Source organism: Meles meles, chromosome 8 (genome assembly GCF_922984935.1).
Source record: "Meles meles chromosome 8, mMelMel3.1 paternal haplotype, whole genome shotgun sequence".
Taxonomy (NCBI): Eukaryota; Metazoa; Chordata; class Mammalia; order Carnivora; family Mustelidae; genus Meles; species Meles meles.
The window spans coordinates 30,550,451-30,574,840 of NC_060073.1; the positions used below are offsets into that span (position 1 = coordinate 30,550,451).

At 48.8% G+C, this 24,390-nt stretch overlaps 1 protein-coding gene across 3 annotated transcripts; it reads left to right on the plus strand.

The window, feature by feature from the left end:
• The first annotated feature begins 499 nt into the window (after positions 1 to 499).
• Positions 500 to 20,701, plus strand: CD59 (CD59 molecule (CD59 blood group)). Of its 3 annotated transcripts, none has more exons than XM_046017150.1 (4): positions 500 to 582; positions 9,826 to 9,901; positions 13,216 to 13,314; positions 19,146 to 20,701. In XM_046017150.1, the coding sequence occupies exons 2-4, from the start codon at positions 9,844 to 9,846 to the stop codon at positions 19,340 to 19,342; spliced, it is 354 nt and encodes a 117-aa protein (XP_045873106.1). In that variant the 5' UTR covers positions 500 to 582; positions 9,826 to 9,843; the 3' UTR covers positions 19,343 to 20,701. The 3 variants fall into 3 exon arrangements, with proteins under 3 accessions (XP_045873106.1, XP_045873107.1, XP_045873108.1); XM_046017151.1 differs by lacking the exon at positions 500 to 582 and adding an exon at positions 1,736 to 1,856; XM_046017152.1 differs by lacking the exon at positions 500 to 582 and adding an exon at positions 1,771 to 1,819.
• The last annotated feature ends 3,689 nt before the right edge of the window (positions 20,702 to 24,390 follow it).

Here is a 24,390-nt window from a genome sequence, read left to right on the forward strand (position 1 = left end):
AATTCATGGAATTACATATTTTTGTTTCCTGTAACACATCGGAGGAGGACACTATAAATTTTGTCTTGTGGATTTTAAAGGTCGTAATCTACTCATAGTCATAGTTTTGTTTTGTTTTTTTTTTTTTAAGATTTTATTTATTCATGAGAGACAGAGAGGCAGAAGGAGAAGCGGCAGGGAGCCACGAGCGGGACTTGGGGATCATGACCTGAACCAAAGGCAGACGCTTAACCGACTGAGCCACCCAGGCGCGCCGAGGTCTCCCTCTCTTTCTGAACCTGGGCGGGGAGCCTGACTCACCCTGCGAGGAGTGGCTGCCCGGCTGCCTGGGCCAGACTGGTTGCCCGGCCGTCGCTAGGGTGTTCTGGGAGCGCTTAGTGGTTAAGTGCCAAGTGTCTGCACTCCGCGATAGGACCCGGCTGACCTTGCACTCACAGACCGCAGCTCTCGGGTCCGGGCGGAGCCTCGGCGGGGGTGGGGCCTGCGGGAGGGGGCGGAGCCCGGCCCACCCAGGCTATAAAGACGGGCGGGGCGGAGCGCGCAAACCGCGCGGTGTTAGCAACGGGACCAGGTTGCGGGAAGGTAAGGTCCGAGGCGGGGAAGGGCCCGAGCCGCACTCCGAGCCTGCGGCTCCAGTGAGCTTAAGCCGGCGTGTGCGCTCACGGCCCGGGCGTCTGGGTCCGGGCGGGCGGAGACCCCCGACGCAGGAGGGTGCTGCGACCGTCCTCTCCGGACCCCTTCGAGCCGCCCGCGGCCCGCAGCATCCCCGCACCCGAGGCCTTTGGTGGCCTTTTTGGGACTCCCCAGGGAGCCCGGCGGAACGCTGGCTTCCTTTGTTAACAAAAAGAGAAGCGCGGGGGCGCGGGGGAGGAAGAGGGCGCTCTTCCCCAAACACTCCAGATTCCGCACCGGGTGCCCTCCATGGCGTCGCCAGTATCTTCCCGGAATCATGCCTCCTCCCCTCGCGTCACTGGAGGGAAGCTGTTGTAACTTAGGGAGGAGAGATCGCGCCTTGAAAGGAGGTTAGCCCGCTCCCCTCTCAGGCGAGTGGTCACAGGCGTGGTCTAGACGTACAAATTTGGAATTGTGGACGGGGCCGAAAGGGAGACATTTTAAGTCTAAGGCTGGTGGTCTTGGCGTTTTGTTTGGCGGGGCTCCATCGCTCCCGGAGTCTGACAGCCGGGTTTTTAAAGAAACGTTAGCTAGTGGTTTTTTGTGGTTGCTGGTGAGAAGCAGGGTCTCCCCGGAGGCTGGAAAGGTGCCGAGTTAACGTGTCCCCTTTTCCCCCTCGCTGGCACTCACGCTCCGTGTCCGGGAAATGGCCTCTCGGACGTGGCACACTGAGCGCGGGCATCTGTGACTCACGCTGGCGGCGGCTACTGACAGTCTGCCCGCGGGAGGCCCGGTTTGTGAAACAGTACACCCCTCCGCTGGCCCCGATCACTGTATCCTTTTTGAGGGTGTTTTCCCGTCCGCTGTGACCAGCTGAGTCTTAAAAAATCCTGTTCTCACCGGGTGGTGACTTTCCTAAAGAGGTCAGGGGGGCCCCAGCGGAGACCTGGCTCCCCACCCCTTTCACCTGCAGTATTGCCACTTCTTTCTAAACAAATCAGCCCATATTTTACCGATTTAGAGACACAGCACCTCTGCCATGTTAGCTTGTGATAATAAATTTTTGAAAGAGAGGGAGAGACTTCGAACGCAGTGGTTAACCCAGAGATGAGTTGGTGTTCAGTTCACAGGGAAATACTTCCTTTCCACTACTTCGTCTGACTTTCTCTGGCTTAATCTGTTGCCTCTGGAATCCGCCTAGAATCAGGTACAATTTGCAGCCTGGTGTGCAGTGAGCAGAAGTGGTGAGTTTGCACTTCCCTACCAAGTTCGTGTATCACTGGGTAGTGGTTAGGGGCCGGGCAACACCCCAGGGTTTGAACCTTGGCTCTGCTGTTTACTGGCTGGGTAATCCTGAGCAAGCTCTTCAGCTTCCCCTTCATATCAGTAAAATAATAGACCCATTCTTCATAGGGTGTTATCAGAACTAACGGAGATCATTCGTGGAAATCAGTGGCACCTGTTTGTGGAGAACAGTTGTGGCTGTTAATATTTTAGGGACTGTTGCTGTGACCCCACAGCAGCTGTTCTTGTTCCCCACAGGGGCGTCTCACTCCCAATCCTCCCAGAAACGCCCACCGAGCTCAGAATGTTCACTGAGGAGGTGGCAACATTTCCCAAACTGTGGTTATTTACTGTGGTGGGAAGTGTATAATCCCAGGATGGGGAGGGAGTAGCCTCCCTGAGGTCCACACAGGCCTGTAACTTGTGGCTTCTGTATTCTTAAAACAAAAACAGGAAACCTTTTGCTGAACCCTCATGTAAGGAGAACAGTCCATTATGCTGCGTGGTTTGGAAGATAAAAGCCCACATTAAAAGGGCTTTGGAGGGGCACCTGGGTGGCTCAGTGGGTTAAGTGCTGCTTTCGGCTCAGGTCATGATCTCAGGGTCCTGGGATCGAGTTCCGCATCGGGCTCTCTGCTCAGCGGGGAGCCTGCTTCCCTCTCTCTCTCTGCCTGCCTCTCTGCCTACTTGTGATCTCTCTCTGTCAAATAAATAAATAAAAATCTTTAAAAAATAAATAAATAAAAGGGCTTTGGAATGATGAGAGCTGGTGTGTAATGGAATTCATCTTTCACAGCTACAGGTCCAAGCTTTTGAAAAGAAACAGATTTTTAAAATTCCTGGAGCTATAACTTCAGGCCAGGCTGCCACAAACAAAGCCAAGCCCAGAGGTGATGAGGTTTTTCCAAAGGGGAAGACATTTTTACCTAAGTCCTAGATCTTTGTGCAGATCTTCACTGAACCTTCCACTGTGCGTGCATAATCTCAAAGGGCAGGGCCTGGAAGAGGATCTCTCAGAAGAGGCCCTCTTGGGAAAGCTCCCTAGCACTTGGCGGCCCTGGAACAGATGGCAGAGCGGGCCCTCCTGAGGCAAGCTGCCGATTCATGTGGTTTAAAGAGTTTTGGGGTGGTCATCTCTGCCAGCAGGACCTCAGGGTGGCTGGGAGGGGCTGGCCCTTATGAAGGCGGCTTTCTCTTTGCATCTGCCTTCTGATGCAGTGACTTCTTGAACTGAGTAGTTGATTTCTGTCTGGGCGTCTCCGCACGCATGACCCCTGCAGGCTCGCGCAGTGTGTGGCCAGGATTATAAGTAGGCAAAGTTCCAGGCCTTCTGACAGTAATGCTAAGCCCCACTTGTGAGCTACCAGCCCCTGCTGAATGGAAGTGGGTCCACCCTGTGTGGTTCTGCCACAGTTTATTGCCTTGGGACAGGGAACTTCATACCCTGGGCCTCCCGAGAATTTTCCAGAAAATTAGCACATTGGGTTTTATTTTTGAGGACACTTCTAGCCATAACATTCATCAGCCTCTAAGGCACCACGGTCCTTGGAGCAGGGACGAAACTGCTGTGAGTCTCTGGCAACCTGTGCTGATGTAAAGTCTCCTTTCCATGGCCTCAGCTTAACTAATTTATTTGAGAAGCTCAATTCACAAGAAGTCTCTCCTCCAGAGCATTTAATCTCAGACCTGGGCTTAAATGCTACTCTGACTATGTCCCAGTTTTCTATTGCTGCCGAAACAAATCACCACAAATTTGGGGGCTTAATGCAGATTTATCAACCTTGCGGTTTCCTGTGTCAAAAGTCTGTCCCAGGCCTCACTGGGGCTGCATCCTTTCTGGAGGCATTTTTTTTTTTTTTAAGAGAGAGCAGGAATGTGTGAGCAGGGCGAATGGGGCAGAGGGAGAAGTAGAGAGAATCTTAAGCAGGCTCCACGCCCAGCATGGAGCCCAGTGCAGAGCTCGATCTCACAACCCTGAGATCAGGAGCTGAGCTGAAATCAAGAGTCAGATGCTTAACCAACTGAGCCACCTAGGCACCCCAAGATTTTATTTTTAAGTAATCTCTACACCCAACATGGGACTCAAACAACCCTGAGATCAAGAGTCGCATGTTCCACAGACTGAGGCCTTCTTGCTGCTTCTGTTTTCCCATCTCTCCGACAGACACTGCTGCCTTCCTCATCCTCTTCATTGTAATCACCCACGTGATTCTGGATAATCCAGAACCATCTGTAACCTTAATCTCCTCTACAGAGTCATTTGCCATCTAAGGTGGCCCTGGGATTAGGGTGTGGACATCTCTCCGGAGAAGTGTTATTTATCCTACCTACCACTGTTGCCTTAGTTCAGTCCCTTCCTCAACCCTCAGTTCCCTCCCTTGATAAACGGAGGCAGGGATTAAATTTACTTTACGGCATTGTGTGAGGATTCGGTGTAGTTACCCCGTCAAACACCAGCGTAGCAACTGGCCATAACTTCTGCTCACTGAAAGAAGTGTTTGCTTACAGCTGGCATTCGGTGACATCGAACCCAGCGTCATCGCACGGGCCCATAAAAGGAGAAGCAGGCTTTAATTATTTAATCAGAACAGACAGCTTCTCTCACAACATTGTTAGAGAAGCTTCCAACCCGATCAGCCCAGTGGTTCTTAGTGTGTGCCTGGTTAGAAATGCAGAATCTTGGGTCCTGAAACCTGGAGAGTCAGAATCTCTAGATGGGACTCAGCATCTGAGCTTACCTGCCCTCCAGATGATTCTTTGGCCACTCAGGTCTAGAACCAGTGCTGTGTCCTTATTTTATTTTCCTCCTAGTCTTTAGCACTAGCTGGTGTCCACCTCTGGTAGCTTGCCAAGAGCAAGGCCTTGCCTGGTTCAGCGGGTCACTAATGCAGCGCCTAGTAGGACACCTGCTCCCAGCAGACAGTTGTTGTCGAGTCTGAAACTACTTCACAGTAGTAAAGAGACCCACTAGTGAATTCCTTTCATTTGTGTCAGTTACATCATTAAATAGTTAGTGTTAAATGCTTTGTAGTTAAATTCCTGTGGCTCGTTTAAATGGATAGATATTTGGAAGGACTGGTTGGGGCTTTTGGCTGCACAGTAACGTGTCTTTGTTTTCCTTTTAAAATAATGGCATCTGGGGGGATAATGGAATCTAGGCTCACACTATCCATAAATTTGCTACCCAAAACATTTTCGGGAACTTGACAGGGAATGCTTGTGTTTGTAAATCACCTTGCAAATTTTTAGCTTCCTTTTACGTCTCAGTGTATCCGAGTGAGTAAATAGTGATCCGACTGACATGCATTTGTCCACTTGCTTCTTCCTTAACCTGCTATGTTTTGGTCCACATTGGGCTATGAACTTCTCAAGTCTTATTCTTATGTGTTATCCTTATATAAAACCATTATTACCCTTTCACAAGTGAGGAGTGGAAGTAAAGGGTTGTTGGACTATTTGAATGTCGTGTGAGTTGGCAGCAGTGTGGGATTAGAATGTAGCTCTCACTCTCGCAGGACTTCTAGAAAATCCCCTGAGCCTCATGTTTTACAAATACAGAGTATGACTAAAATAATTGCTGTCAGACAGACTCAGGAGAGTATGTGTACACGAAACCTTTTTTTACCTCAAAGAAGCCAATTCTGAAAGGTGGTATGTATGTTTTATACCTGATCAGGTTCAGTAGTAGAAAAATAAAAAGTTAAGAAGCGACAAGTGAAGTAGTTCATAAGTACATTATTACCCTGCTATCATTTTGAGGGCTCTTTCTATAAAAATGTCTACTGTTACGAGAATATATTTTGGTGTGAATAAGCTACCAATAGTTCTACCATTCTGTCAACCACAGGTTCCGAAAAAGTTCAGAAAAGGTGGTACGGTATGCTAAGCATTGTATCTTTAAGAAACAGGAATAAGATTATAGCTTATCTTTAGACTGGCTTTTTCCTTAATACTTAATTCCGCATGGCTGTGCACTCCTCCCAAGGAATTGCATACTCAATTACTTCTAGGCACATCTGTTGCCAGATGTTTGCTGTTTTAAACAATGGGTATGTATCCTTGAGTGAGTAAGGAGTATTTACCTCATCCTGTGATGAGACGCCAGAACTTCTGAGTCAAGGGCAGAACGTCCCAGGAAAACCTGTCTTTATTCAGTGGACCTTATTCAGAATGGCTGTGGTCTGTTTGCAGTCATTATATTCACTTCGGCTGTTTCGATGAGTTCATATCTTTGGAAAAGAGAGCGTTGAGGCCCTCTGGGTGCACCTTGCATGGAAGCGTTTGGCGTGGGTGGATTGGAGGAGTCAGGCCGGCTCCTCTGCCTCAGCCACCATCCGACAAACGTTTGCTCACGGGCATCATTTAAAGTGTCCAGTGGGGGCTGTTTTAGACCAGGGGGAAGTATTTGAAATCAGGAGGTTCAGTTTTTTTGTGTTTTCATTCTGAGAAAGATTTGCCAAGGGGCGCCTGGGTGGCTCAGCCGGTTAAGCGTTTCCTTTCGGCTTAGGTCAGGATCTCTGAGTCCCAAGATCGAGTCCCGCATCTGGCTCTCTGCTCAGCGGGGAGTCTGCTTCTCCCTACCCACTCTGTGCACTCTCTCTCTCTCCCAAATAAATAAATAAAATGGCTCCAAACACTTCCTGTAAAAAAGAAGAAAAGAAAAAGATTTGTGAAAAGATAGGTGATAGACGCCTCCCCGAAGGGAAACATTATGTGCAGATTTCCCCAGTATTTCTGATTATGGAAATCAGGCCTGGCTCCTGAGAGAACAGCTGAGGAAAGTATGGCAGAAAGCAAAGGGTCAGGAGGAGAAATAAGAAATCATAAGGTATCCTGCTTAGCATCCTCTACTGTCAACATTTTGGGGACATTTATAAAATTGCTTGAAAACAACCAGGTCTCTCCCGTCCTCCCTCGCCCCCAACTCCATAACGTTTTGCCCTAGGAAATGGTATATTTTTGTCATGGTTGTTGGTGAAGACTTGGTCCTACTTCAGTTTGAACAGCTTCCCCTTGGTATCCATACACTGGCCCCTTGCTTCCTCCACGATCTCTGCCCTCCTGCAGCCAAGTCACCCTGCTGCGACCCCCAGTCAGCCGGGCGGCATGTTGAAACCAAGACCTGACACCCCTTCCAACCTGAAAAGCTGGGGGCTGCTTGACGTTTGGGGCCTAAGATGTCCCCGTGGTCCATCCATTTCGGGGTGTTTGTCTGGGTTCCTCACCTACGGCTCCCTACTGCACCCACCCTCCCCCAGCCCTCACCCCCCAATACCTCCTCCCTACCCAGCTGCTTCCTCCTGGTAACCTCAAGACTTCGCAGTAAGGCTGTAGTGGCAACTGCTTTTTGAATGCCTCCCCAGTGCTAGGCACTGCCCCCTGCGGTCTGTGTCCTTATCCCCAGGCTGGCTGAAGCTCAAAGGTTGAGTTAACGGTAGAAGTGGCAGAGCCAGAGCTGCCCGATGCCATGATCGAACTCTCCAGACCAGACCAGAAAGCCTCTCCCTTCCCCAGTTCGTGGCTTCTTTTCTGCTTTTGTTAAGAGATGCGCCTTTCCAGGGCACCTGGGTGGCTCAGTGGGTTAAGCCTCTGCCTTCGGCTCAGGTCATGATCTCAGGGTCCTGGGATCGAGCCCCACATCGGGCTCTCTGCTCGGCGGGAAGCCTGCTTCTCCCTTTCTCTCTCTGCCTGCCTCTCTGCCTACTTGTGATCTCTCTCTGTCAAATAAATAAATAAAATCTTAAAAAAAAAAAAAAAGAGATGCGCCTTTCCTAGGAGAGGGTCTTCATCATGGGGTCCATCCAGGAACCCTGCTCCCTGTTTGTCTGTCGTGGTGGTGGCATTCACGCTAATGGCCACTCCAGGGGACCTGGACCCAGCAATTCCCGCCAGCCTGATGCCTCTCCAGCTCCTGAGCCGGGGCGGGAGCTCCCTCCACCTCTTCAGTGGGGACACTGGATGTTGTAGCCATTCTGCTCTCGTAGCTCCTGCCCCCTCAGTTGGGTTCCTTCCTCTCCTTGCTCACTCGCAGGCAGCTGTTCTCCACAGACCTGAGCCCTGCCTCACTTGAGCAGGTAAATCCTTCTCGCTCCCCAAAAACTCCTGAGGAAGAAAAGCCGGGCGGGGAGCTGGCAGGGGCTGAGGCCCCGGTCACTCACTGGTGAGGGGAGAGTAGCTGGGGCTCCAGGTAGGGGGCACGGGGTGCCAGCAGGAGGGGCTGAGTGAGGCCTCTTCCTCATCCGTTAGGGAGCAGAGACCTCAGGGCCCCCACCTCTCAGGGTCAGGGGGCAGGAAGAAAGACCCGCGGTGACTCAGATCCTCGAACGGAAGGTGTGGTAGACGTGCCCGTCCGAGTCAGGGCACGAGGCCTGTGGGTGACAACCACCGCTTGCCTGTGCACCTACTCGTTTAACTTGTTTTATCCCATTGAATCCTCATGGTGTTGGGAAGCGCCTCTGCAACCCCCCTTGTTACAAGTGAGGGAAAAGTGGCTCAGGAGACAGTGACCGAGCCGCCCCGAGGGCCAGGCCTCTGGTCCACCAGCGTCCGAGCTCTCCACCGCTGCCCTTGGCCACCTCACGTCCTCACTGTGCAGGGTTGCTGAGGGCAGCTAAGTCCCAGCAGGGTCGGCATGGGGGGTGGTGGCCATTCATAGACTGTTGTAGGTATCGAAGACCCCAGAGGGAAGAGGACGTTACTCAACTTGTAATGGAAGGCCCGGCTCTGTTTGATTTTCTTCCTGGGTCCCCCCCCCCCCCCCAGGAATGCAACCTGTCTCTTTCATCCCGGCTTGACCTCCTCTGTGTTTTTGACTTTGGGCAATGCCAGAACCTGTTCTTTCTGCTTCTCAACCCTCCCCTGACCTTGATCAGTTTCTGAGCAGCAGATGACCTTCAGAGGTATAGAGATGACATTCCTAACAAAGGGGGGTGGGGCTGTTCACCCAGCCAGAGCCCCGGGCTGTCCCGGCCTGTGGGGCTGAGAGGAGGAGAGCATGGGCACCCTGGGTTAGAGGCGCTCTTGCTTCCTTGCTTTGGGGTGGGGTCAGGAAAGTAGCCGTGGGATTGGGAGACCCCTTAGATCTGCCACTCATGGCTTAGACTTAGACAAGAAACTGCTCTGTGTTTTGGCTTCCTTGTCAGGTGAAAGGAGGGTTTGAGGCATTTCAGCCCTCCCGTTTCCTCCCCTGGTGCTCACTGCCACACACGTAGGCATTAATGTAAGCGCACTGGTCATCGAAGTTAGCAGGACCCCTCTTTACTTCCCCGGGGGGGGGGGGAGGCGAACAAGGCGCTGTCTGCATCACGCTTGCTAAGACCGGGAGCCGGAGCTTCTGGGCCTGCTAAACCCTTGCCTCCTATTCTTTGCAGAAAGCCTGCCAGTGCCCTCCAGGGTCACCGCTTTGTTTGGTCTGACACACTTAGTGGCATGGCCTGGAGAGATGGCCCTTGCTAGGCCCCCATGCTCAGCCAGCAGCTTGGGGTGGGCCAGCGCAGTGGCAATTATAGTCGCTGTATTATTTTCTCTTATTCTCATTTGACTCAACAGCCCTTATGGGGAAGAGAGTGTTATCCCCACTGCAACTTGGAGGGACTGAGGTTTAGTCAAAGGTAAGTCTTTTCTCCTGGCCACTGTAGGTGGGAGCTGGGGCAGGGCCTGGCTCTTGCTGATGCTTGATCCACTCTGCGTTGACTCCCGGTAGCTGCCCCTCTCGCCAGGATGGGGAGCATTTCTTCAGTAACCTGAGGTCTGGGGGCAAGAGGAGGGACCAGGAAAGCACCTTGGCTCATAGCACCCCAGACCATTTCTTTCTGTGCTAACTCCTTCCTCATGTTTCCTGAAGGCTCCAGGCCTTCCTCCTGTTGGTTTCTGAAATAGCCAGCAGTCCTTTGTTGGTGCATGACAACCCTCTGTGTTCCTTCCTCACAGATTCTGTGGACAATCACAATGGGTAGCAAAGGAGGCTTCATCCTTCTGCTCATCCTCGCTGTGCTCTGCCATTCAGGTGAGTGGTCCTGGGGACACAGATTTAGAGCATCTAGGTCACCTTGGTCATAAGCTTCCTTTTTCTTAGGCCTCAGGGAGACGGAGTGGATGCCACTGGCCTCGGACCTGGCTTTGCTTCTTTTGCCTTCCAGTGTGACAGGTCTAGGGCTGTGTGACAGCTCCTTCCTACGTGACATTCTTGCTCTCCTTGGAGCACCTTCCTGAGTGACCCCCCCCCCATCCTGGGTGACAGTAGCTTTCAGGGGAGAGCAGGCCTGGGGGTACACTCAGCAGCTAAAGTTTCTCCCTCTCACCAGCTGTTGGCGACCCCAGTGGGCCCCAGCTTTTAAGTGCTGAGCTCCTTCTGCACGGGGGCGACTGCCGTGTGATAGTGACGAGGACAATGATGACGATCTTAGAAGCAGTGGCAGCAGCCCATTCGCAGCCTTCATGTGCCTACCACTGTCCTCTGCATTTTGAGTGCACTCGGTTACTGAATCCTAATGTCAGCTCTGTGGAGTAGGTCCTGTTTTTGCCATCGTTTTAGCAATGACCAGAGTAAGGCCCAAAGAGATGAAATAATTTGTAAAATGTCACACAGAAGTGGTGCAGCCCAAATTTGAGCCCCAGTGGACTGGCACCAGAGTGTGCTCTGAACTCCTTCCCTGCTGCCCCCTCCCTGGTTCCTGGAAGTAGTTGCATGTTCCCGAGTCTTAGTTCTTTAATGGTAGAAATACCTTTGTTACTAGGGTGCCTGGGTGGCTCAGTCAGTTAGATGTTCAACTCTTGATTTCGGCTCAGGTCCTGACCTCAGGGTTGTGCAGTTGAGTCCCGGATCAGGCTCCACACACAGTGGGGAGTCTGCCTCTCCCTCTGTCCCTCCCCTGCTCACTCACTCTCTCTGTCAAATAAATAAATAAATCTTAAAAAATAAAAAAGGCAACAGCTGTGTTACTTGCTTTGCATCATGATAAGGATCAAATGTTTTTTTTCTGCCTCTGTCTGGTTAGTTCGGCCAGTTTTTCAGAGGTTTTTTTTGGTGGGGGAGAGGCAGAAAGGGAAGTAGCAACGCAAGGAGCGATGAAGAGATCTCTGCCGTGTCAGAGCATGTCTTAGATACTGTTAGCGTTAGCAACTAACCTGTACCAATTTTTTTCTGTGTCCTAGGGACGGGGCCAAGCCTAGTCTTGCTTAACCCTTCCAGCCACCCCATGAGGGATCTTAGTTATTATTCCCATTTTACAGTTGAGGGAACTGAGGCAAAGAAGGAATTTGCCCAAGGACACGTTCGGATATGCTTTCCCTTTCTGAGAAAAAAGAGCCCTCATGGCCCGCCCTCCCCACCTCTGTTACTGGTACCTGGGGTTGGTGGTGATGGGGCTCACGACATACTCGTCTCTGTTCCTCTGCCCAGTGTATTTCCTGTAATTGGAATTGCCTCCTCATGCCCAATCTCCCCCAGTCAGCATCTGCTTGGGTTTGGGGCCAGCGCCCATGGTGTGACAGGTCCCCAGCCCTTCCACAGAGAGTCAGGGTCTGTCCGGAACTCGAGCCCATGCGGGGAGATGCTTCCCTGGCTGCTGCCTGGGCTCTGAGGAAAATGCAGGGAATCCTCCCTCTCACCTCCATTAGCCCAGAGTCGGATCCCCTCACAGTTTGTGCCCTTTCCTTTCCTGCTCTGGACTGTTAGAAGAACGTCACAGTTAAACCAAGCTCGGGTTTCAGAACTGATGGCCTGGGTTTGAGTCCCAACTCTCCCTTTGTAACGTGGGAGATCTGGTTTTCTCTTCAAACACAGAGTTGGAGGTCACAGAGCCTACCTCTCATGACAATTCCGCCAAGACCCAGAGCTTAGCCTGGAGGCATACGGGATCCCTGCACACCCCAAATGAACACGTTAGCTGTATCTCTGCCCCACAGAAGTTAAGGGTGAGCTTTGGTTCCTCTGTTTTCAGCGGGTTCTCTAGAAGCCAAATGAGGTCTGGCTTTAGCCAGGTGAAGTCAGTCCTTAGAACAGCCTTTTCAAGTGACCCTCCCAAGTATCCAGGCTAGAACATTCTTCCCTCTTATTATCCTCCCCTCCCATACACGTGCACACATCTGGAACAGGGAGGGGACTGCAGAAAGACCACATCTTCGTCCCTTCTCATGGTGGCTCCCCTCTCACAGAGGCACGACTAACGCTAACAGTGGGAGGGAGAAGGCAGAGTGGGCTGACCCCGGCCGCTGGGTGTGGGGGCTGGCTCCCGCTGTGCTGCTTTGGGTGTCCTTCAGGTGTCCTTGAGTGAGCCACTTCACTTCTGCAGGCATCTGTCTTGTCATCTGCAAACAAAGTGGGCAGGGGAGCCTTTTTTGGACTGACATTTCAAAGGTTAATCTGGAACCTTCATAAGTCAGGGGGCCCTGTGCTGGATGGGATTTCACACCGGTGAAGGCAGTGTGGCCATTTTATATGTTACAGAGAGCTTGATTCCTGTGGTGCTCAGATAGTGACGAGCCACTTTCTTCTGGCCTTCTGGAGAATTCCCCTCCCCTGTGTGATGAATGTAGGCTTTGGACTTAGAACTATGAGTCAGCTCTTGGGTTCTAAAACCCACACTTGGTCTGAGTTTAACATGACATTCTTCTTTGAGATTGTACATATTTCATCTTTGAAAATGTCTTTTCACACAGATTATGTACTACCAGATAACTGAGTATCAGTCTAGGAGAATGTGATCAAACAGAGCGTAGTCGTGGCCTGGAAGGCATTTATAGAATTCTGTTAGTTTTTTCTCTTGATAGTTTCCTTTTAATATCTTACTACATTGCAAATTAAGCATTTCCTTTTTGTTTGTAAATCACTTCTAGTTGAAGGTAAGAGGAATCTTCTCAATTGCCTGGTTATATGGATTTTATTATTTATTTATTTACTTTTAAAATGTTATTCATTTATTTGTCAGAGAGAGGTGGGGGGAGGCACAAGCAGGGGGAGCAGCAGGCTCCCTGCTGAGCAGAGAACCGGATGTGGGACTCAATCCCAGGACCCTGGGATCATGACCTGAGCCGAAGGCAGACACTGAACTGACTGAGCCAGCCAGGTGTCCCAGTTATATGGATTTTGAAATATGGAGATTCCTTTTGCACTTCTATCAGGGTCCAAAAAATGCTGCTGGAACTGTAGTTTGAAGTTGGGAAAATGTATCTGCTACAGGTTTGTGTGGGAAGGGAAGCATGCCGTGAGTTTCCAACCTCGGCCCCAGACCAGTGGCGGTGGTGGGCTCCCTTTTGCTTTCAGGAGGACAAGTCAATGGTGATCTTACAAGCACTGACAGATTTTCTTCCTGACTCTAGGTCATAGCCTGAAATGCTACAACTGTGTTGACAGTGAAACCTGCAACAAGACCACTGTTTGTTCAGTTAATCATGATGCGTGTCTGTTGGTCAAAGCTGGTAAGAGCGCGCCCCTTTCCTGTCTCCTCAGGGTAATGGGATGATGAGGGCATGGGAAAAAATGTGTGTCACGCTCATTCTCATGAGACCTGCATTCAACAGGTAACGGTTATCATTTAAGAAGTAAAAAAAAAAAGCACCCTTCAAGCTTATTCTATTTTTCTACCCTCTACCACAAAGTCCTTCTAGGGGCATCATCAGGGAATAAGCTGAATGTGTCCTGTAGACTCATAAAAGGATTGGGAGACCCACAAGTTCAGAAAACCCTGATAGAAAGGTGGAGAAGATTAATTTCCCTAGAAAGGAGAAATCCCTCAGTAAGTAAGGACACATCAGCATTATCCTGTCAGAGTGGATCATCTGATGATCATTTTGATGGAAAGTCCTGGAATGTGGATAAGATTCCGATTCCTATATGGGAGGTCCTTGATTCTTTTGGGGGACAGGTCCTTTGCTTCCAGAGGACCACAATCATTCATTATTAATCTGGAAAGCACAGTAAGGCCCCTGGAGAGAATGTAGCCGTTTATTCCACAGATATTGGAAGACCAGTTATGAGTGAGTACATACGTCAAGTTAACCTTGATCATCTGTGTCACTTGGACCTCCCCGCTACAAGTGTAATTTCCAATGAGAGAATAAAGGCAGTATTATGTGTAGAGGAAGACTTAGATTCGCAGTTAGGAGCTCTGAACTCCAGCCTCTGTCCTGCCTCCAGAGAGTTCTCTCTGCCTGTGGCTTTTGATTTATGAAATGTGTGCGTTGGATGGTAGAGGAGAGGAGGTAGAGTAGAGCCAGAATTTTTCCCCAGCTCTCGAATCCCAGTGTGTCTTACCAGATTGTTAAACTTTTATCGAAAAATGTTCCAACTTGATTGAAATATAATTGACAGGTAAAAATCATGTATACTTGAGGTGTTTAGTGTGACGATCTGAAACTTGTGTACACCGGGAAATGATTACCGCAGTGGTCCAATTAATACATCCATCAGCTCCCATAGTTAACCCTATTGTGTGTGATGAGAACACTAAGATCTACCCTCTTAGCAAATTTCAAGAACGTAATACAGTATTAGTGACTAGCCCCATCATGCTATCGATGAGATACCCAGAGCTTACTCATCTTACAAGGAATCGTTCAGCTTTTAAAAGTGGTTCACGCAAATAGCAAGACACACCTGTTCAGAGTGGCCAGAATCCAGAAATGCTGGCAAGGATGTGGTGCAGCCGGAGCTCTTGTTCTTTGCTCGTGGGAATGCAGAATGGTACAGCTTGGCAGTTTCTTAACAAGCTAAACATACTCTCACCCATGATTCAGTAGTCACTGAGTATTTACCCAAAGAGATTGAAAACCCATGTCCACACAAAAACCTGCACACAGAGGTTTGCAGTAGTTAAGACTTGGAAGGAACCAACATGTCCTTTGGTAAGGGAATGGGTCAATGAACTGTACGTTGTAGTGCGTCCAGACAGTGGACTAAAAAGAAATGAGCTATCCAGCCATGAAAAGACATGAAGGAAATTTAAATACATATTAGTAAGTGGAACAAGCCAATCTGAGAAGGCTACGTTGTGGATCATTCCAGCTATGGAGCCTTTTGGAACAGGCAAAACAAGGAGACCATAAAGAGGTCAGCGGTTGCCAGGGGTTATTAGGAAGGAGGGAGGGATGAAAAGGTGGAACATGGGATTTTAAGGCAGTAAAACGACTCTGTAGGATACTGTATTGGTGGATATTTGTCCTGCTTTGTCAAATCCCATACGACACCCAGAGCAAACCCAGTGTAAAAAGTGTAACGGACTTTGAACAGTAATGGCGAATCCATGTCATTTCGTCAGTTGTCACAAGTAGACCACTCTGGTGGGGGATGCTAAGAACAGGTTCTTTAGGGTAGGGAAGGGTCCCAGGGGGGCTAAATGAGAACTCTGTACTTTCTGCTCAGTTTTGCTGTGAATCTCAAACTCCTCTAAAGAATAAAATCTATTTTTTAGAAGGATAATATGAATCTTAAATATTTTTCTTCTTTATGAACTTAAGTCCCAAGACTTCAGCTTGACATGTGATGATGGCAGTTCTGGAAATAGAGAAATTCTGACCTCACAGTAAGACAGGTCTACCAGAGCACCTCAGTCCCCCTCCAGCTTGGATTGATGGCACCTGGGAGACGCATGGCACACTGTCTCCACAAACATGAGTCAAAGGTCAGGTACTCCAGTGGAGAAATCACTCCACTACTGTGGACAGACAGACAGACACACACACACACACACACACACACACACACACACACCCCGCTGTAAAAGGGGAACATTTCTCTCCCAGGGTCAGTGGACAGATAGAGGACAGAAGGGTTGTGTGGGTGCTGTACAGATAAGTCTAGAAGAGAGGAGGCAGGTGCTGGGTGTTCATTCAGCCACTATTTACTGGCATCCCGGCCAGTCCCAGAACTATAAACCACGTGCTTATTAGACTCTGGCATAAGCCTTTGGTGACAGCACCCAGTGATCGTTGCCGGCATAACCTTCTGAATCAGGGGCGCGCGTCGAGGTGCCAAGGACAATGAGGGACTGTTTCTTGGTGATGTTAGACTCAAACTGAAATCTTCAAAGAGATCAGGGATGGTGGGCCCAGCAGAGAGAAACTCTACCATTCCGGGGACCTCTGATAATCCACTTTATTGGGGTAATTCTGCAGGCCACGAGTAAATGATTCATTGGTAGCAATTATTAATCAACTACTGTCAGCTTTCTCCAGGCTGTTAGGTGCCTCCAGTGAAAATTCTGGGAACTTGAATGTTTTTCCAGCTCCAGTTCCTGGTTAAGATCACGTAAGGCAGTAACTCGTGCTATTCAACAGCATCCTCTAGTTCAAATTAGAAGCATCCGCTTAAGTACTTATCAAAAATAGAGGCCCTGGAACAGTCTGTGGCCTCCGCCACTTGACCAGACTTAGTTAGAAGCCAGCCCAAATGCTCGTCCCCTCTGAGGCGGAAGATGGAACAATTACACCGGCAGTTCCAAATATAGTAAAGTTCCCAGCTATGAATGAAATTAAGTTAGTTACAAGTCCTTAACAAGGAAATAGGCATCTGTATGGGTTTTTTGTTGTTGTTTTTGTGGTTTTTTTCTATCCAGCACAGAGGATAATAAGAGAGTGGTCCCAGGGCCAGCACTGTCCCTTCTCTGTCGGGGTGCATCCAGCAGCTAGCACGCCATCTTGGTGCACACTTATTTTTGGAGAGGAAAATTGACCATAATGCTTCTCAACCAGCACACTGGTTTTCCCTTAACACAATTTTTCTGAATATTCAAAAAGCACAATAAGATACTTGGCGTATATACTTTGGGCCTTTATTTTTCAATGTGTGTAGAAATTGGGACCATAATGGCATGTTTTTTGGGAAACTCTTCCTGTATTACTGAATCATCTAATGATTTTTAAATGAAGTTTAAAATATTTTGAAAATAAATCTGCCCAGTGACTTAAAAAAATAATCCCAATTCATATAGAAATATATAAATGAAGGGTAGTCTTCTGGGAAGGCAACCCCAAGAATTCTTGGGAATCTTTCCAGAGAAAATGAATGCATTTACCCCCAAACATAGACTTCCTTTATGCATATGGCCCCTGTTCTACATCCTGGTCTGCATCCATTCTATCGAGATCAAATCTGGTATGGTTTTCCCATACCAGAAAACGTACATTTTGCAGTGTACAATCCAGTGGCTTTTAGTATACTCACAGAGTCGCATCAGTTTCACCACTGTCTAACTCCCAAATATTTTTATCCCAAAAAGGAATCGCACACCCATTAGCAGTCCCTCCCCACCACTCCCTCCCACAGGCCCTGGCAGTTACTCATCTACTTGCTGTCTCCATGGATTTGCCTGTTCCGACCTTTACTGGAAACTGAATCATGCAGTGGGTGTGGCCTTTGTGACTGGCTTTTTCCACAAAGCAAAGTGCCTTTAAGGCTCACCCATGTCATGGAAGGTATCAGGACCTCCAGTCCTTTTTGTGGCTGAAATCACACTCCACTTTTTGTCGCTCCATTCACCTGTCTTCTGGTTTCCACTTGGTCGCTGTTTTGAGTCATGCTGCTCTGAACAAGCTTTTGTGTGAACATAGTTTTCAGTTCTCCTGGGTAGACCCTGCGTAGAAGTGGAATTGCTGGGTCATATGGTAACTCTTTTTTTTTTCCCCCCCCGGAGTATAGTTGACACAATATTACGATTAGTTTCGGGTGTATAACTTAAGGGATTTGACGTGTGTGTGTGATGCTGTGTTCACCAGTGTGCCTATCACGTGTCCCCTTACACCGCTGTTACAGTAGCGTTGACTGAACTCCCTACACTGTCTGGTCTTCCCATGACATGTGTTCCTTAACTAGACGCCTGTATCTCCCTCTCCCCTTCACCCGTTTTTACCAACCACCCCCCTCCTTCCCTCCTGGCAACTACCAGTCTATTCTCTGTATTTATAGGTCTGATTCTGCTTTCTATTTATTTATTTATTTGTTTTTTAGCTTCCACTTATGAGTAGAATCATATAGGATTTGTCTGTACTGAGTATAGTCTGTACTGAGTATAGGACCCTGAAAGCATAGTCCCCATACCCATAGTGTATGTTGTCTCCAGTGGCACGATCTCATCCTTTTTTTATGGCCACATGATATTCCATTGTGTGTGTGTGTGTGTGTGTGTGTGTGTACCACATCTTTATTCTATTCATCTATCAATGGACATGTGGGCTGCTTCTATGTCTAGACTATTGTAAATAATGCTGCTATAAGCATAAGGGTGCATGTATCTTTTCAAATTAGTGTTTTTGCTTTCTTTGGGTAAAGGCCCAGCAGTAGAATTACTGGATCACAATGTATCTGTAACTCTCCCACCAGTGGTGGAAACAGATTTCCAGTCTCTCCACTTCATCATCAACACTCATTCTTTTCCGGTTTCTGGGTTAAAGCCGTCATATCGGGTGCGAAGGAAAGCTCTTTGTGGTTTTGATTTGTATTTTCCTAATGACTGATTATATCAAACATCTTTTCATGTGCTACTGGGCCATCTGTGTATCTTTTTTGAGGAAATCTCTGCATCTTTTGCTCATGTTTGTATTTTCATTATTGAGTTGTAAGAATGTTTTCTATAGTCTGGATACTAGACTCATCAGCTATATGATTTGCAAACATTTTCTCCCTTTTTGCAGGTTGTCTTTTGTTTTCGATAGTGCTCATTGGGGCACAAAATTTTTTAATTTTGATGGAGTCCAATTTATCCATTTTCCTACATTTCTTTAAACTCAGACTCCACTTTGACACATGCAGGCCTGTGTCCTTCCTTACCTACCTGGACTTCATTGTATGGAACTCTACCCTAATTTCTTCAAATGTTTCTTCAGTAATGGACTGATTTTTGTCTTTTAGTTTCTTGCTGTGACAGTGATGCCTGTCATTTCTCAAGCATCTCTCTTAACCTTTTTCACAAGTAATGTGAAATTCTAGAAGAGTAAATTCTAGAAGTAGGATTGTTGGATCAAAGGGAAAATGGGCTTAAAAATCGTATCAAACCTCTAATAAAACATCAGCTTGATTGGCTGTTGCAGCACAAACTCTCCAGGCTCCGATGAATTAGGGAAAAGTTCTGCCTTGAGCTGTATCATCATTTGCCTAGTTGTTCCCTTTCCCAGCCCAACAAGGATACCCATTCCCACCCAGATGTCTCTACTGCCGGAAGTGGCTATGTTCTAGGAAATAGAACCGAGAGGTCAGAGGCAGGTACAGAACTGTCCCCGCTTGCTTGCTTACCCATGTGTGTGCCTTTCCCCCACAGATCCAAGACTTTTTTACCGCCAGTGTTGGAAGTTTGAGGACTGCAGCTTCCTCTCCATCTCCAAAGCCCTGGGGCTGAAGAAGCTTGAGTACAGCTGTTGCCAGAAGGACCTGTGCAACGGCGGTGCCAGGGTCTCTGGGATGACAGCGTTGATGCTGGTCCCCCTGCTGGCGGCAGCCTTGACCCTTTGTCTCTGAATCAACACTGGGAGGCCTTCTCCTAAACTTTCCGTGTCTCCGTGTATTCCTTATTTCCTTGGCTGCTGCATTCCCAAGGCTTTATTTCACCTGTCCCGTTGGGCAAGACTAACACTAGTTTGAGCAGCTTGGTGACGAGAGAGACTCTGAGAGACGTTGAAGGCCAGTTCTGTGGGCAGCGAAGACCCGTCGGAGGGACACAGTGTAAAAGGGTGCAGCACGTGCCATCTGAGCTCGACCGCACGTTTCTTCTTCGGCTTTTCGCAAGAGCAGCCTCGCAGGGACAGCTTGAGTACCTCAGATCCTCTGCATGTCCCTGTCACGGTCATTTCCCCTCCGATGGCTTGGAGGTGGTTATTAAATACTCTGATGGGGGTGGGGAGGGCGGTGGTACTGGGACAGGGGGTTCTTTTCAACAGCCTCTCCAGGGAATGCTTTCATCCTCTCCCTTTATGGCGCCCGCGCTGCCAAGCAGGCCCGACCAAGCTCCCACATGTGGGCTGTCGGGGAGGGGCCATGAGATTCTCAGTGCTGGGTGATTGCAGTGACCTTTGTAGTCTCAACTTGCGGGTGTCTGGCAGGGACGGAGAGGAGGTTTCCACACGGCAGGGCCTGGAACCCTCCCCAGGTCTGTCTTCCAAGAGGTAGCAGTGGCTAAAATCTGAGTTTTCCTCTATCCCTCGGTTGTGAATGGGCTTTGCTTGTCTGCAGTAGAGAGACTTAACAGCATCTAATAATGATGTGTGAAAACTATCCCCCCAGCTTTTGTATAGGATTGGTGGGGTATCTTGGCTTTGTCACACGCAGTTAAAGACTGGGACATTGTTAAAAATGACTCGTAGTATTAAGGGTTCCTATTTTAAGCAGTAGTGGTTGCAAGTCTCTTCGTTTACGTCTGGATGCTGTGTGAACCTGGCGGCAGGATCCTCTGGGGCTGCAGCCGGGGACCTCCAGATGTCCTCGTGAACAGCAGCAGGGGTGCGTTTTGCCGACACCCGGCCTGCGTTGCCCCCTGGCTGACTTAGCACAGTTTGCCGAGGGGACATTTGTCAGGGTTATTAGGGTGATAACCAACGTTGAGGCTTTTGGAAGCACGCCCGGTTTCCTAAAAAGTGGTATAGCTTTTGAGGAAGGGTTTTGCCTTTTTCTTGGGGCTTTTGCTGAATAATTCGAAAGATCCAGCAGATGTAAGGACACTTGTTTTCTTATCATCTCGGCTGTCTCTAACAGCACAGCTTGGCTTTTTGCAGATCAAGGTGGGACTTCAGGATTAACTTTTTTTTCACTCCCTTGCTCATGTAATCTGTGCAACAGGCTGGAATGACTGATGCCTTTCTGAAAATAAAATGTAATCAAGTGTATGGGTGTGGTTCTTGGCCCAGAAGGAGGGCAGCGTCTGCCCGGGTACCCAGGGGCAGCAGGAGGAAAAGAGTCTGTGCCCTGTCTGTCGGCTTCATCCTGTCCACGCCCGACATCGAACAGACACGGGTCGGGGCACTGCCTTGGTGCTCTGGGTTCCCAGTGTCTTTTCTCACATCGTCTTTCATTCTCTTGTCCAAGACAAAATACCACAGGGAACTCTTTTTCCTCACCAGGGCTTCCGCCCAGGGAGGTCCTGACCCGTGCGTAAGGCCCCTGGCTGAGCAGTGCAGTGCCTCTCCCATAGGCCTTTAGGAAACAGAACCAGTTTTGACTCACTTAGGCAGAAAAATGAATCTGGGGGAGTCTTTGAGGGAGAATCCAACCAGACTACAGCAAGCCAGGGTTTGGGCAGTTCCAGGATGTTCTCTCAACATTCGGATTCCACGGTGGGACTGTCTGGCGGCTGTCTTGGGTCCTGTGCCCACACTGGGGCCAGAGGGCACGAAGAAAGGAATGATTCTCTAAAGCAGAATCTGAGCACTGTTAAGTGGGGAGATGGGGAGAGGGCTCCTGGGAGCTAAAATCAGCAAGGGTTGCAGTAAATGGCCTTAAGCTTTGAGATTTCTTTCTGCAGAAAGTTACTGTGTCTCACACCATGGACCGAGCATTGGGTGTCTTGACCCAAAGGCAATACTACAAAGACCAGGTGAGTGGAGAGTCAACAGCCTTTGTATGGCTTTATAAGAACCTTCATATTGGGTTTAATATTGAGTGGTATTAACCACATGGGATCTTCTCTCTCAGAGAATGAGGTATGGATGCAAGATATACCCAATGGGGAGTAAGTGGAACGCCTCGTGTCCCAAAGGATGCTGACCCATTGTCCAACTTAGTCTTGATGGTACTGAGCCTCAAGGTATGGGTCTATTTCCCCTGTGTCCTTGTAGTGGGACTTAACAGGTAGTGTGGGTCCTGATAAGAGCCTGCCTAGCCCACATGTTTTGAACCTTGGGTCTCTCTTTTTTTTAAGATTTTATTTATTTATTTGGCAGAGACACAGCGAGAGAGGGAACACAAGGAGGGGGAGGGGGAGAGGAAGAAGCAGGTTTCCTGCTGAGCAGAGAGCCCGTGCAGGGCTCCATCCCAGGACCCTGGGATCATGACCTGAGCTGAAGGCAGACGCTTAACCTCTGAGCCACCCAGGCACCTCAGGACTTAGAGCTTCTTGAGATCATGAACCTTGCTTTACATGTCTGAACCCTCCTTGGGGCCTGATGAATCATCCTGCATGTGGCAAGTCCCTCATCAGTGGTCAAAGTCCGCCAGCTCATGCTGGGTAGGTTTGTCTGCAAACAGCTGAACTAATGCTAACATTTCTAAGAGATTCTTAATGTGCTGGGAAGGCACAGAGCTGACCAGAAGTAGTACAGACCAGACATCCTCTCTCTTGAAGGGAACTTGATAGTGTGGGATTCTCTGCTCTGGGTTTCACATATGTTTCTGTCTGTGCTATCATCATCTCACTTTGCTTAAGAGAAAACTACATTTGGAGAAATTAGCTGAATTGCTCCCAGTGACCAAGGTTACACGTTGGCAAGTCTAGGGTTCACACCCAGCTCCCCAAGTTAGCCACTCCACTGCCCTGTGACCTTCTGCACATACCAATGTGACTTTGGGGAAAATCCTGGAAGGAGAGCGGGTGCTTTCTTGCTTTGAAGCGATTGATTCCTGCCTCTTCTTAGAAACAAAAACATTAAATATAGTTGTTTTCACTGAACAGTGAGGTTAGTCAACAGGGTGAGCTTTATAGAACCCAGATAGGCCTTTCTGGAAACACGATACAATTCCAAAATACAGTGTTTGCCACAGTCTGTTTCCAAGGCCCACTGCCTTGTAATTATTTCGTTTTAGGACAATAGCAGTTGAGTGCGTGGATTTTGTAGTTGGAAACCCGGGTTCCTATCCTGTCTCTGCCACAAATTGGCTAGGTCTCTAGATAAGTTTTTGGACCCTCTCTGAACTCTGGCTTCCTGCTGCTAGTAGTGAGGCTTATGATCTCGCATTTGTAAAGTGTCTGGCAGGAAGTGGGCTATAATAAAAACAGATTACAGGGAGTCCAGAGTCTGGGGTGGTTAAAGGAAAGAAATCTGAGAATCTCCAGTGAACACATTGTTGCATTCCCTCCACTGGCTTTAGCATAAGTAGAAAATGACCAGAGATCTTATTTTCACATTGCTTAATACAGGTTTGTGCACCCTAAGATTCTTGTTGAAACTAAAGCTTCTTATTTATACACACATTATTTTGGAGTAAAGTAAATAATCACAGAACTTCTAGCTGGGTACCTACGAAGCTCCATTGTGGCTAAGGATGCTCTCCTTTTCCCCAGCAGCCATGTAGGTCCACAGCCTCTGGGAGAGGAGGGGAAACAGGGGCAGGGGGATACGGAGACAGCACAGACCCTGCACGGCACAGGTGCACCGAACTGGGAAACACTGTTCCTATACTGTGCAGTGAGGACCTTCATCTCTGCGATCGGCTTCCCTGAGGGTGCTGCAATCCCCATCCTCGCCGTCCTTGGCTCTCTGCAAGCTAGCTGACCCCACTAGGTCGATCCCATAAACAGACCGTACTCATGCTGGCTCAACTAGCGCCACCCAATCTGGCTGCAGGTTTTATATATGTCAGGCAACCTACAATGTCAATGCTGATAAGATGCAGTGGCCCTCCTCCAAAGCAAACAGCTCTCGTGCATTGGTGTGACACGGTGTTATGCCAGAAGCGGAACTGAGAGTTCGTAAACTCTACTGCTCTAGACAAAATGGGGCGGCACTGAATTTTCAACCCTGGAGTGTCGTGGTCACAACTTGAGGGCTTACCGTGTGCTGGGCACGGTGCCAAACACTATGTGTACAAGTTCGCTTGATTTTTCTTGGTAACGATGACTAGTATTGACTGTCTATCCCCAAAGTCAGGTGCATGTGCACCGTATGTCCCTCTGTTCTTTTTGGGTGCTTGAATTAGTTTGAGAAAGTTCCTGTTCTTTGCAGCCAAGTATCTCTCACCAAAACATCTACCAGTGAAAAGGGTTAACTGACAGTTGCTAACTAAACCACCTTCCTCCCTGAGCTATGGGGACAGATAAAAGCACACTAAAGATTGGGATGGAAATAACACGTGTATAAGAGGTGAATAATGTAGCTTTGACCCTTTTTCAAGAGGTGGGTTAACAATAAAATCCCACCGCGACAGTCCTTTACTTAAAGGCAGTACCCTTGCAGCATGGTCCTAGAAGGGTCTGTTTCCTGGCCCCTGAGACCAACTAGCTCAGAGCCTTTGAACTTACTATGTCACCACCGGAGCCTCTGTGTCATCACCAGCTGTAACCATGACACCTTATCCTCATGAACGGTGGACTTTCAGCCTACCAGCCTCTGTTGCCCCCACCTTCTGATAGCAGGAGCATACTCAACTTTTAGGGAACTCCTTCTACTCCATAAATACGGCGTTGCTGGGATTGTTAGTAAAAGTAGTCTACCCTCCTCCAGCCAAAAGTTGGGCATGTTCTCACCTGGAATTTAAGTCTCCAGTGGAGTTCTGCAAGGACTGAAAAAAAAATGTTCGTGGTTGAAGGTGTGAGTCCCATAGGAGGTCTACAAGTAACAGACAACCAAACTTAGAGTAGC

Excerpts from the sequence above, each read along its gene's own strand:
- CD59 (XM_046017150.1), top strand. The coding sequence starts at position 9,844 with ATGGGTAGCAAAGGAGGCTTCATCCTTCTGCTCATCCTCGCTGTGCTC. Across the intron at positions 9,902-13,215 it reads CGCTGTGCTCTGCCATTCAG|GTCATAGCCTGAAATGCTAC; the intron begins GTGAGTGGTCCT and ends TCCTGACTCTAG. Across the intron at positions 13,315-19,145 it reads GTGTCTGTTGGTCAAAGCTG|ATCCAAGACTTTTTTACCGC; the intron begins GTAAGAGCGCGC and ends TTTCCCCCACAG.